The following is a 12,604-nucleotide window of genomic DNA, read 5'->3' on the forward strand; positions in this document are numbered from 1 at the left end:
AGATAGCAGAGAGGAGGGAGAGTAAGAGGAAGCAGATTATACAGAATCAGATTGAACTTGGATCCTATCATGGTCGTGACCTGCGAGGGTCGACCCTTTGTCCTCGCTGCTCTTTCCTCTTTGTTTGTTTCTCTCTCTTAATACATGTAACAGACCAGCACAGTAATTATTATATGGTTTTTGTTTCATATAACAAGTAACAAGAGTTGTAATAACATAACTTTACAGAATTTGCGTTTTTATTATTTGTGGCTTGATCCAAATGGAATCTGCATCCGTTAAGTGGAAATACACAGTGTCAGACTTGTGCAGTCCTCTGTATGTCACTGCTATATGCAAAGGTTGTCAATTTAAAGATTAATACGAGAGTAGATTATGCATTCATTAATAAAAGCTTTTAACTTTAGCTGAGAACAAGTCAGAGCAGTTTACAAACTTAATTCCCCTCAGATTTCCCTTGTGGCTGTGGGGCTAAGCAGCCCGAGTCTTAATCGCTTGACTTCTCCCTATCTCTTCAACACACCTGCCCTCTCAATTTCTCGCTGACTGAGGCTTTCGAGTGGGATAAAATCAATTGATTTTTTTTTTTTCTCCTTTCTTTCCCTGGTCGTCCATCACTTATGAAACAAAACGCAATGAATAGATAATTAGCCTGAATAGGCAGAATTTGGTTAAAGTCCATCGTGGGCAATGTTGTGAGATCTTTCCTACTTTGTCAGCAGGGTTAGCTGATTCCGTGGCCTCATTTGTTAACTTAAAGAAATTGCAACTTGGCTGTCACTTATCGCAAATGACTTAAATTGCAAAAAAAAAAAGAGGATGACAATATTTACAGTCTTTAATTAGTTTGAAGTGCATACGCAACACATTTTCAAAACCATTTGTGCTGTTTCTTCAGGCTCAGATTTCTACAGTTAAGAGTTGTTTTATTTAACATAGCCACCAGTTGTGTTTATTGGAAGCCGACAGTTGTGGTTAAATGACAATGTGGTAGATGAGTTGGCCTCTATGTGCACTAAGACAAGAGATGACTGCTGAAATGGTATTTATGTTTTAAAAGGAATGAAACAGGATCTCTGTGTGCCGGCCATCTTATCAATAGAGAGCTCACAGTCGTCCATTGATGTGTCTGTTTAAGAACAGAGGTGTCTTGTCAGAGGACCCCATTCACTTCATCGCTGTAATGGAATCTCAACCCTAATCTCGGATTCAGAACATTAACCCCTCTCCCTCTCTTCTTATTCTTCTGTTCTAGGTGGAAGTTGAAGTGGAAAGCATGGACAAAGCAGGGAACTTCATTGGCTGGCTGCACATCGAGGGTGTGAATCTGTCGGTGGCGCTGGTGGAAAACGCTCTGTCCAAGGTCCACTTCACAGCGGAGCGCAGTGGCTACTACAAAACCCTCGTCTCAGCAGAGGAGGGGTGCCGAGAGAGGAAAGAAAAGGTAGGTCCCGAGCAGACGCCCTGGGAGAGCTGCACAAACTGTAGATCATATTAAACTATCAATGTGACGACTGCACCCAAATTACATAAAACTGTCTTCATAAAGCTTCCAAGGGGTGAAAAAGGCACCTGGAGGAAGACTTGGGAAAACCAGCTTGGCATCTAGTTCAGTATTGTTTAAATTCAGTGAGAGCTCAAGATACATTTGTCATGTATCACTGAAGATAGGCCACGGTGTCATGTTTGTTAGGGGCTATATAGAAACACTGACTTGTGTCACAGCAGCTTTTCAGCCCAGGTTACTACATCAGGATTTACTCTGCTGGCTTCCACATCCCCAATTTATGATGTTCTAGGTTGAGCTCTCTGTGGACATATTTTAGTCTATGCTGCATAAATCTGGAAATGGCCTCTTTATTCCCTTGGCCGGAGGATTGTCCATTCCAATGCAAGCTCCCCCTCCCACCTTCAGCTCCACTACTCCTTACTAGTTCATTAGTAGAGGTAAAGATGCAGTCAGCTGGAATAAAGACACTTTGGAACTGAGGGGAGAAAACATAAAAAGCTGTTTGTTCTAATAAGGGAACACACAAACACATTCTCTCTGCGGTCGGTACCCAGATGCTGCTTTTGGCAAAACGCAGCTCTTCTCTAAACAGCAACTCCACTCTTCTCCCTGGTAAACTTCCACACGCTGACCTCGTCAAAGGGTAAAGCCCCCACCCCCCCCTCACCAGCCTGACAGCCAATGAGGAGAGGTAGTGCCCTGACCTTTTTTTTTTTTAAATCACAAGGTAGAATAGGACACATCAGTGATAAATAACCCCAAGTCGTCCTGGAACATGAAATCGTTTGAAATATATTTATAAGATGCAGTCGGTAGCGTGAGTTTAAGGAGACATATGATGTTTTTCCCATTTTTCTTTCCTTTAGTGTGTTTATATAGTTTTTTTGTGTATGTAAAGGGACTGCAAAGTTAAAGGGAGCTCCTGAAACTCCTCGTCAGTCGTCCAATACTTCTGCGTCGTTGTGATAGCACAATGCCCTACATTTAAATATTGCACACCTAGCGGCTAGTCTGGCACGCCCACTAACAAAGTCATGCAATACGAGAGCGTACGCAGTTGACCAATCGCGTCAGAGGGGGCCAGCGAGCCAATCAGAGCAGACTGGGCTTTAGCGAGGGGCGGGGGGCTTAAGGAGAGAGGAGCTACAACCAAGAGGCTGAACAGATGAGCCGCAGCAATGGAAAGTATTGGAGCATGTAAACCTTTGCAAGTAATAACAGTAATTAAAAACGTCAACCTGAATACGAGCTTAACATGTCTCCTATTGTGACTCTGCTCCATCTGGGGCAGAGAGCAGCAACATATTTGTGGTTATCATGGAAAGTTTCCTCAATGGGAGCCCTGTGATGGATGCAGGCCTCCTCTCACCCTGCATTTTCATTAAGGCTCCACTAGTCACCCCCCTGCCAGATGCATGAACTGCCCGGCCAGCTGTCAGCCTTGTCCTCTTTCTCTCCATCTCTGTTACTTATTTCACTCCTCTCCCTCTCTCCCTTCTCTCATCCCTCACTCACCTCTCCCTGTTTGAGTCCTTAAGGATTCACAGATGCCTCCTCTCCCCACATAACTGTGATGTATTGCTGGAGCCGAGAGAAGGGCTGTGTTCTTTTTCCCTCCCCTAGAATCTATCATGTTCACACTTAGTATGTTCCCTGCTCGTCTTTCTTCTCCTTCCCTCGCTTTTCTTACAGACTCACTCCATCTTTGTCTTCCTGCTCTGAAAACAGTGAGTGAGAGAGCTTAAGATGATGCGAGTGGTGCGCAGGTGAACCTGTGTCCGGAACGATCCTGCCAGCGATGTGAGCACACCGACTCTGCCATGTTGAGTCTAGCTCCGGCGAGGAGGCACATTCCTGACACCTCTGATGACAATTTCACTCGCGGTTTCCTCCCGTCTTTGCGGCGTCGAGACAGATTGACTCTCACCACAAGGTTTTGACTTGAGCCAACCTGAGTGCGGACAGGGCTGAGAGGAACAACTGCAGAACAGGGCCCGAGTCGACAAGACAGACAGTGATTATGTTTGATGTTAGTTTGCCACAGGCACCGGTGCACCGATCAACCGCGGCCTGATTTGTTTGTGTCTGTGCGCGTGCGTGTTGTGTATGTGTGTGCTCGTACACGTGTGTGTGTGTTTGTGTGGATGCAACCTATGCAAGTTGAAGGCAGATGAGGTGGGACTTGCTGTTCTAATTAACCCGTAGAGACCATCCAGAGAAAAGCTGAGAGCTCGGCTTTTTTTTTTCTTTTCCTTTCTGTCTTTCTCTTTTGAAGTTGGGGCTGGTCTTTGTCTGTATGTAGGCTGAGGCTAGGTAGGGCAGATTGCATCTCCTCCCCAGCTCCCTCCCGCTCTTCCTCTTCTCTCATTGCCCTCTCCATATAGTCCCCACGGCTGTGGATATGGAAGGCATCGGTGGTACTGCTGTGTCAGGCGTCCCTACAAGAAAACAATGTTGTAATCAAGCGAGCTCATAGAAGGGGGGGGTGGGGTGTGTGGGGTTTGTGTGTGTGTGTGTGTGTACTGACACACTCATTAAAGGAAACTCTGCGTTGGTGGTCCAGCCGGGACCTGGGGGACAGCGAGGGGGATCGAGGCTTGCTGGAGTAGCATCCTGAACCAAAACTGCTTAGTTCGAGTGACTTAAGTGAATATTTTGCTTCAACGAGACCAATGGGACAAAGTGATTGTGTTCTAAATGAAGCATTCCAAAGGGTTTGAAGACGAGCCTTTTCTAGAGCTCAGCAGATTCTCGACTTGCGTATCAGCATCTCTTGGAACTCTCCTCACAGCAAACCCCCCCCGATTGTCCACACATGCAGAAGTCGAAGGCCTGGGCACATTCCTAATTCTGTCCCCCTATTATGTTTATTTATGGCTAAGCTATTGTTTACCTAAATCTCTCTAAAGCGTGTCGCCCTGTCAGAACCCATTGTCACGCTTTCAGTATTAACATTTACATGATTCAGCAAGTCGACAGACCCGGGACGCTGCAGAAACTTGTTTCACATCGCTTTAACAATAAGTCGGTCGTTGCCAAGCGTTGCTCATGCCCTCTTAAATCTTCCTTTTTTTCGCCTGGTGTTGCAAGGCATTCTTGTGTATATTTGGATTCTCCGAGGGGGTAGGAAAAACTAATTCTTGCTTACCAGGCATCTCCGTAAACAAGATTCGTTGCAGAAAACAGTGCGTTTTGTCATTGTAATGTGAGACGGCTCATTGCGGCTATTCATATGATGTTCCAGTATTCCAATGCTGAGCGAAAAAATAAATTTGACAAGTTAGCAGCAGTTTGGCTCAAAAGTGGATTGGGAGGAGTCATTTCCGACTGTGGAGACATTTGCTGTATCCGTCATTTAAGTTCCCCCTAAGCCTGAATTGGTGTGGTTTGTCAATATTTGAGTTTGGATCAAGGGACTTTTACAACCAAGAAACCAAAAAAAATGAAATTGAATTGTGATAATGAAAAGGAACTGGTCCTGGTTCTTCTCTGCAAGTCAGAGATTTTAAACATCCTCCAATGTCGCCATTTAAAAATGTCAATATTGAGACATGGAGGTAAAGCAGCCTAATGGCGGCTGTACATCAGAAGAGGATAGAAACATGCAACTGGAGTGGCATCATTTTAAATAGGTGCTCTAACAATCGGCCCACAATAATGAACCAGTGGGCTTTCTGTCTTTTGCTGTAATTGCCCAACCTTGAAGGAGATAAACACACTCCAATGGATCCGGGAGTGGAGACGAGAAGATGGAAAAGAGGAAGAAGTGGAGAAATGAAAAACAAAAGAGGATACGACATCCCCAGTTGAAGATATTTCATGTCACAGGACTCTTTTCATCGCTGCCCGCCCCCTTTTCCTTTCAACCTCGCTCAGCCCTCCTCACAGACCACTGTCTTTCAAGTCTTTTCAGTGTTCGTGCATCCTTATGCTCACTGTCTCCACTTGTTCCCCCTCTCTTTTCTACTGTGCTCCCTCAACTAATCATCTCGAAATCCCCTCCTATTAACCGGATTAATTTCTTGTCGGACGCCCTGTGTCGTGCCCTTGCTCTTCTGAGCTGCTTTATGGTTTCGCGGATGCTGCAGGACACTTTCCTCTGTGGCCCACAGTGACTCAGACACCTGCATCACTTGTACCCTATTTTCATTTAGAAAAAAAATCAAATCCCCTGGAAGCATACATTCAGGAGTCAGTGCTGCTGTTCCCTATACTTCACATGTCAGTCAACACCGCTGGTCAAAGTACACGGAGTAGCATCATTTTGACATTGAGCTTGTTGACGTGTCCTTGGCAGGAGCCTGATTGAAGCACATAATCCTGTTTCAGCTCTCTTTTTATTGGTGTGGAATTTAGAGTTGAAAGTCCAGCTGATTAGAGTGACGCTTCTCCCAGGGGCCTGTATGCATTAACACGTGGCTCACACCAATCATTTTTTTGTTCTGCATTAAAAATCACAGCACTTGCAATTTGATGTGATTGTGATATGTGGATATAATGGTATGTTGGAATTTCTGTCCCTTTTTTATTTCACTTAACTTGCCTCTGGCCAACGGTCTCAAGGGTCAAGTGAAAATATCTCGACAAACAACCAGTCCTCACCAAACCTCTGATTTCTTACTACAGCCGTCTTCAGACTTTGCAGCAGGAGACTGTTCACCTCGAAAAGTGTGTTGGTTCTGATCCCTTGAATCTCTTCAGCATCTCCTACGTGTATGGCACCACCTTATCATCCATTTTGTCTTCAGTTCTGCGTCTGCCATGTGTCAGAATCGTCATTAACACACCCACTTGCTAGCTGGGAGATGTTCTTACGTTTTCCTGCTGTTTTCCCAGCTGGGCTAACTCCATACAATTTCCAGAGCATCTCACTTGGACCTGTGCGTTCTCACTTCCAGCCCCTATGGATCACTTCAGGAGACCATCTGAAAGCAGCATAATTTAACCGTGTGCTGAAATCAACATCTCCCTGTCCTCCCATCTAATCTGTGTCTTCTCAGCAGTCGGCACATCACACACCTGGCTAAACAGCAACATGCTGTGGATGAATCAAGATAATTGGGCTTTTAGCGTAGCTAATAGGCTTGTGTCTCTGAGTTCAGGCTGCAGGAAGTTTACCTCTCGTGGACTGGTTTCCATCTCAGGGATTAGTCATGGTTAGCATTCCGTCCACATGCAATAATAGGATTTCTATGGAAATCCACATGGTATTGTATGTTTTACCAGGAGCGATTTCCGTCCAGCAAATGTAAAGAATGCATGATTTGTACAGTGAGGCACCATTTACTGTTATGTACTGATTCTTAGTCCTCGGATGTAGAATTACATACAAGCAGCCTTGTTTGCTCTCCATGGATGACAGTCCCTCTTCTATTAATACCACGCTCAGTGCCTCCTTAAGCCCTGCAGCCATTGAAACGCTTTCAGGGTTGCAATCTTTTTCTCTTTTCTCCCCCCATTGTTCCCGGCCTCTCATAGTGAAATAACCTGTGGCAGTCATCAGGCAATATCATGGGGAAATGCTGCGGATTAATATTAGAGTAGCTCAGCTATGGAGGCTTCAAGTGAAATAACAAAATATATTTGACATATTGTGTTGCTGAGTCAACCCATTGTTTGACCGAATCATTTCGCTGCAGCATTTTCCTGTTTACTTCTGGCCGGATAATTGCACCAGCATTACCATCCCAGTTTCATCGTACTCCTCTCTCTGCCCCTTCTATTGCTTACGGCTGCCACTGCTGCCTTTGATTCAAGAAAGAGAGGCTGTATTGTGTGTTGCATCATGGATGAAATAGCCAATCAGAGAGTGAAATTCAATTACAAACTGGAATAGATACCTGTCCAGTCCATTTGAGAGGAAACATGAAGGCTGAGTAAACTGCCTCTAATTAGTAACCTTGTGTATCAATCACATTTCAACCAGTATGGTAAAGGTACTGGTACCTTGAGTTCTGCACCGGTACTCAACGGTACCATCTTACAGTACTTTACTCTCTCTGTAGGTCAACATTTGCTGTTGTGTTGTTGTCACTACTAGACGTATTTCGGTCAGTGCCCTTTAAAGCACTGAATCTGATACCCGACCCTAATAATGACTTAATCGAAAAGCATAATTGAATATCGTCCAATTTATCTCTGGTGATATCCCCAGGGGTCATGAGCATCCGCAGCTTGTTTGCATTTTCTCAATTGCCTCTTGGAACGGTTTCAGAACAGTTTGTGGCGAGGCTTTGTACGGGTGAACCCTGGCTAACAAAGAAAAGGCACTTTGTCTCGTTACATTGTCCCAACTCCAGCAAACTCATCTTAATTTAGTAAACTTGGACGTCGGCCATCATTGGTTTCGAGGTTGAGTCTGTCGGGTCTAAAATATACGCTGAAGTCTTTTGGGAAATGTATCCTGAAGACCATTTACAATGCAGGTGTATGTAGAACTGCTGACTCAGTGTAATTAATGCCACTAAACCCAACAGTTAAAATACCTTTGTTCTGTGGTAAGTGTTAAACTGTATGCATCTGTCCATTCCTCCCTACTCTACTCAATAGTCTAAAGCGAATATATGTCAAAGTGTCAGGTATGTGTCCTAACTCCAGAAAACCGATGGGTGAATGAAATGCTGTCAGTGGCAGCATTTTTCTAAGAGACGGGGGCGGGGGGGTCAGGAGAATCATTGCGTCGGTGGCGATTTGCATTTTTTTGCCCTTTAGGAGACGAGTGGCTCAAACTGTGCCAGGAGTCACAGTACATCACCTCTCCCATGGCCGATGTGCTAATGCCCGCCTCGCTTCTGTTGTGAATTCATCATCCCCGGTGTTACAGCAATCGGTAGAAAAATGACCGCTCACGTCTTCGCCTCATTACAACACAATGCTGTAACCTGTGAGTAGGATGTTTCAGTGACTCATGGTGCAGCGGGCCTCAGCCTACTGCCTCCAAATCAGGCACTACTACACCATCACAGCCACTACTACTGGTAATGATTATCTGATTCACCCCTATGATGAAATCACAACACGCCGCAATGTCTCTGTGGCACAAGCTAACTAACAACATGCTCAGAAAATATCACTTGCAATCTAATGAATAGGCCTCAAGCTCCTGAACTTCTTTTTGAAACAGCACAGTTATTAGTTTGCGCTGGTTTAATTAAGTGCAGCGTTACATCTCCATACGCTTTTATTAATCACTATAAATGTCATGTGATCTGCTAAATTCACAGTAATAATTCCGGCATTTGTTAATTTAAAGTGAAATCACATGCCAGTGAATTTCAAATCAGATGGGATTAAGGAGGAGCTTGTTAGTATCAGATGGCAGAGTGATGTTGTGATGGCCTGTCAGCGTATCAAGTGGCTCAGGAGAACCCCGTCCGTCCCCCCGTCCCCCCGTCCCCCGTCCCATGCTGGAAATCAACATGTGGGCCCGTTGCCAGTGTGTCAATACACAAGCAAGATAAAGGCTGCGGGGGTTTGTTGGCATGTGTGAGAGGAAGGCGGGCTCACAGCAAGGAGTCCTTATTGCCTGCATGGTGGCCACAATGGGAGAGGTGACCCATGTTGAGACCTCACGTCACTGGGAAGGATGGAGAGTACTGAAAGCTCCGTTATATGTATATATACCACAAACTCCCAGGCTTCCCTCTGTGTTCATATGTGCAGCGTGTGCAGATGTGTGTGACTTCATACCAATTTCCTTTCTGTTTGTTTACTATGCCATAATGTTTGTACGCCTGTTTGCGTGTGTGAGTCTGCTCCCGCCTACATCTCTCTTCTCAGCCCCGTGTGCACAAAATGAACCACCGACCACACAAAGGCAAAGAGCTGACGGAGGCTTTTTCATACGGCTGAAAGATTACATAATGATTCTTAGTGCACTGTGTACACATCTGCGCACACACACACACACATTAACTTGGTTGCAGATGGAGGGAGGCGCCGCACGTGCACACACACACGCCCACACCATACTGTCACTGTCTCTTTCAAGCATGTGCAGCCTCAGACATACACATGCATGCTCTCTCTCTCTCTCTCTCTGGGGACACCCCTTCCTACTGTAGACGGCACGCTGGACCCTCAGTGCCCCGAGGCAGAGAGACAGAAAGACACAGGAAGAGATCAGTGGACCCAGTGATGTGTGTGTTATTTACACCCCAGCCCCCAGTTTCCTCTGTCTGGCTTCATCCTCCTTTTCCCCCAGTTCCAAGCTGCAAACTCAGCAGTCTGTCAACTCCACTCGCGCTCTCGTTGAACACACATGCAAAAAACCCTCCTTCCGTCTCCATCCGCATCTCCTTTGCCCCCACACGCACACTGTGCCGCGCGTCCGTGCCCGTGGCGGTCATCGGCGGAGCGGCACATGCGAGCGCGTTTTTGATGAGCAAGAAACTAAAAACCGTAACGCACACTCATCGGAGCGAGTCTGTCTCAGCAGTCTCACCTTCTGCTTGCTGAATTATACATTCACACGAGTTGCAGGATTTACGCGCTGACTTCGGAAATGTCATCTGAAAAATGCATCCAGCCACAAGGACATGACAATCCTGGAGAACACACACACACACACACACACACACACACACACACACACACACACACACACACTCTAGAGACATTCTACTTGATGAAGCATATAAACAGGAAGTCTGCCTTTTTTGTTTAGTGCAGCCTTTTCTTTTGTGCACAGCTTTGCCCGTTGCAGCCATGTGCATATGATCCGTCCTGTCCACGTGTCATCGATTTGTTTGCCCGCTCCCTTAAACTTTGGGTTTTTGTGCATCTTTATTATGCATCTGCATGTTTTTTATCTGCATTTGTCTTTATGTCCTTGGCCTTGTGCTTCCTCCTCTCCAGTCATGCACAGGATTCTTGCAGGCTCTTAGCAGAGGTCCACAGGGGCAGGTTTGCGGCTGCCTCTGGTTCATCAGTGCAGAAATAACTCAGGCAGTCCCTCCAAACCCCCCATCCCCGCCGCACACCCTGCCACCCTCCCGCCCCTCTGCTCCGCTCTCGGGACGAACGGCTGAGGCCACGGGAGGAGAGAGGGCTGAAAAGAGTGAGAGTGAGGTGGAACGCTGGCAGAGTAAATGATGTGATATGACATAGTGCATTGCATTATGGCTGATTAACACATGCTCAGCTACGCCACCCGCAACAGAAAAACACAAACCCCCAGGTCTGCCCGCCCGCCTGCCTCGCTCCACCACCCCCTCTTATATCTTAGGGCTTCCCTCCTTGTTCTTTTTTAGTTTTTTTCCCCTCTCCTCTTCCTCTGCCCCAATTCCTCCTCGATCTCCGCTGATGAAAGTGAGTGTGAAGGACGTGCGCTCACTGGAGTTGGGCTAGCGGATTATTTGATCTCCCTTTTTTTTTTTTTGCTGGTTTGGACACTGTGAGGAGACACTTTTCCACTTGGTTTGCTGAGGACTGGTTGTGGCCGGCTGAGGGGAATATACACCGGCACCAAGCCTTGTATTTTAACACATATATTTGATCAGACTGCAGAGCTGTGATTGTTCAGTTCCTTGTGCAGTGGCCGTTAATTGACGCATTAAGGATGTTTACTTAAATGCTGTCCGACTTTGAAAATCTTCCCTTTAGAATACCCTTAACTTCAAGGCACATCTTTCCTTTTTGAAAAGCTACCCAGTTAACAAAGTCTTAACATTTTTTATTATACATGATATATGATAATGTATAATAAAGCGTTGAATAATGAAACAGTTTGCAAGGAGCTTGTATTGGCGACATTCCTGTGACCTTGCAGCAATTTGCACCGACATCCTTGTCATGATGTATCGGCCGCACCATTCGTGTGAACATCCATTAAGGGGGTAGAAGCAGTGATGGCCTTTTCTCTCTGCAGATAACTGACATTTATGTGTGTTTGGAGTCATCAAGCAGATGCTGTGAAAACCTTAAATCCTCCTTCCCTCCCCCCTTTTTTATTTTTTTATTTGCCGCGCTCCAAGTGTCCTCGCTAATCGTCCCTTGTGTAATCAGGGGAATATGTGCGTTTGCACTAAAAATAAGAAAGGCGACTTATAGTCATTTGCACACACTTTGACATTTTTTAGGGCCCCTGCTCGGAGCCACACTTAACTCCAGTTAATATGGGTCGGCAGTGAAACACCCCTCTCCTCCCCTCTCTTGCTTTTTTTTCTCTGCTGTGTAATGAAATGCTAAATATTTGTTTCTTCGGGGCACCATTTAAATGCTCTCTCTGCTGGTTGGGACCTTCAAACCTTTCCCCCCCCGTTTAATGAGATGCTGTTTTATTAGTTCCGAGGCATTAAGATTAGACCTCGTCACCTGAAAGGGTTTTGACAAGGGTTACGTGCGTTCGACATCTCCGACCTTCCCAAATAGGTGTTATTATAGTGATGATTATTATTGCTGCTGTTGCGGTTACCCAGATAAATGCAGGTTCCTTTGACCTCGCCTCGGTTGCAGGTCTTACCGATGCAGTTGTGGACAGAGTAGGAAGAAGCTTGATGCTAACGCCTCATCGGTTCGCTTTATTACACCTGCTCATAGACGCAGAATCCTCTACACGTCGACTGCATTCCCTTATTCTCTCCATCTGTTTGCTTTATGACTGCTTTCATTCTTCTGCCCTCTCTCACTCACTCCCTTCAGCCCCTCCACTGTTTCTCCCTCTCATTCATTTGCTCTTGTCTCAGCACCTGCACAATTTCATCCGCACCTCTCTCTCTCTCTTTTTCCCCCATCTCGTCTTTAATTCAACCTCTTTTCTCTTTCCGTCTCCCTTATTCCCTCACCCCCTCTCCCCCTAGAATTTGCCATTCAGTTTACTACCCTTACCTCACATGCTCTCTTATGCTGTCTCAATGTTAGGAGAATGTAAAGTGAATTGATTCATTGCCGACCTTAAAGTGCAGTTTCTAAGACGAGCGTCCGAAAAAGAAGGTCGCTGCAGTTTCTCTGAATGAGGCGTTTTTTTCCCTCCAGCAGCTCATTTGTGTCAGAGTGGATCTTTGAAAGAGCGGACACGGGGGTAACAAAGACTAGCTTCTGTATGTTGCACTCACTTCTCATGTTTGAAATTTTCTAGAACGTCAATGCTCTACC

At 45.8% G+C, this 12,604-nt stretch overlaps 1 protein-coding gene across 2 annotated transcripts in view; it reads left to right on the forward strand.

Annotated features, from left to right (window-relative positions):
* Positions 1 to 12,604, forward strand: part of snd1 (staphylococcal nuclease and tudor domain containing 1) — a 173,006-nt gene that overhangs the window by 107,916 nt on the left and 52,486 nt on the right. For both annotated transcript variants that reach the window (XM_035146920.2, XM_035146922.2), the window contains one exon: positions 1,256 to 1,444. In XM_035146920.2, the coding sequence (XP_035002811.1) occupies positions 1,256 to 1,444 (189 nt within the window). The remainder of the gene's footprint in view (positions 1 to 1,255; positions 1,445 to 12,604) is intronic.

Source organism: Hippoglossus stenolepis, chromosome 22 (assembly GCF_022539355.2).
Source record: "Hippoglossus stenolepis isolate QCI-W04-F060 chromosome 22, HSTE1.2, whole genome shotgun sequence".
NCBI classification, from domain to species: Eukaryota; Metazoa; Chordata; class Actinopteri; order Pleuronectiformes; family Pleuronectidae; genus Hippoglossus; species Hippoglossus stenolepis.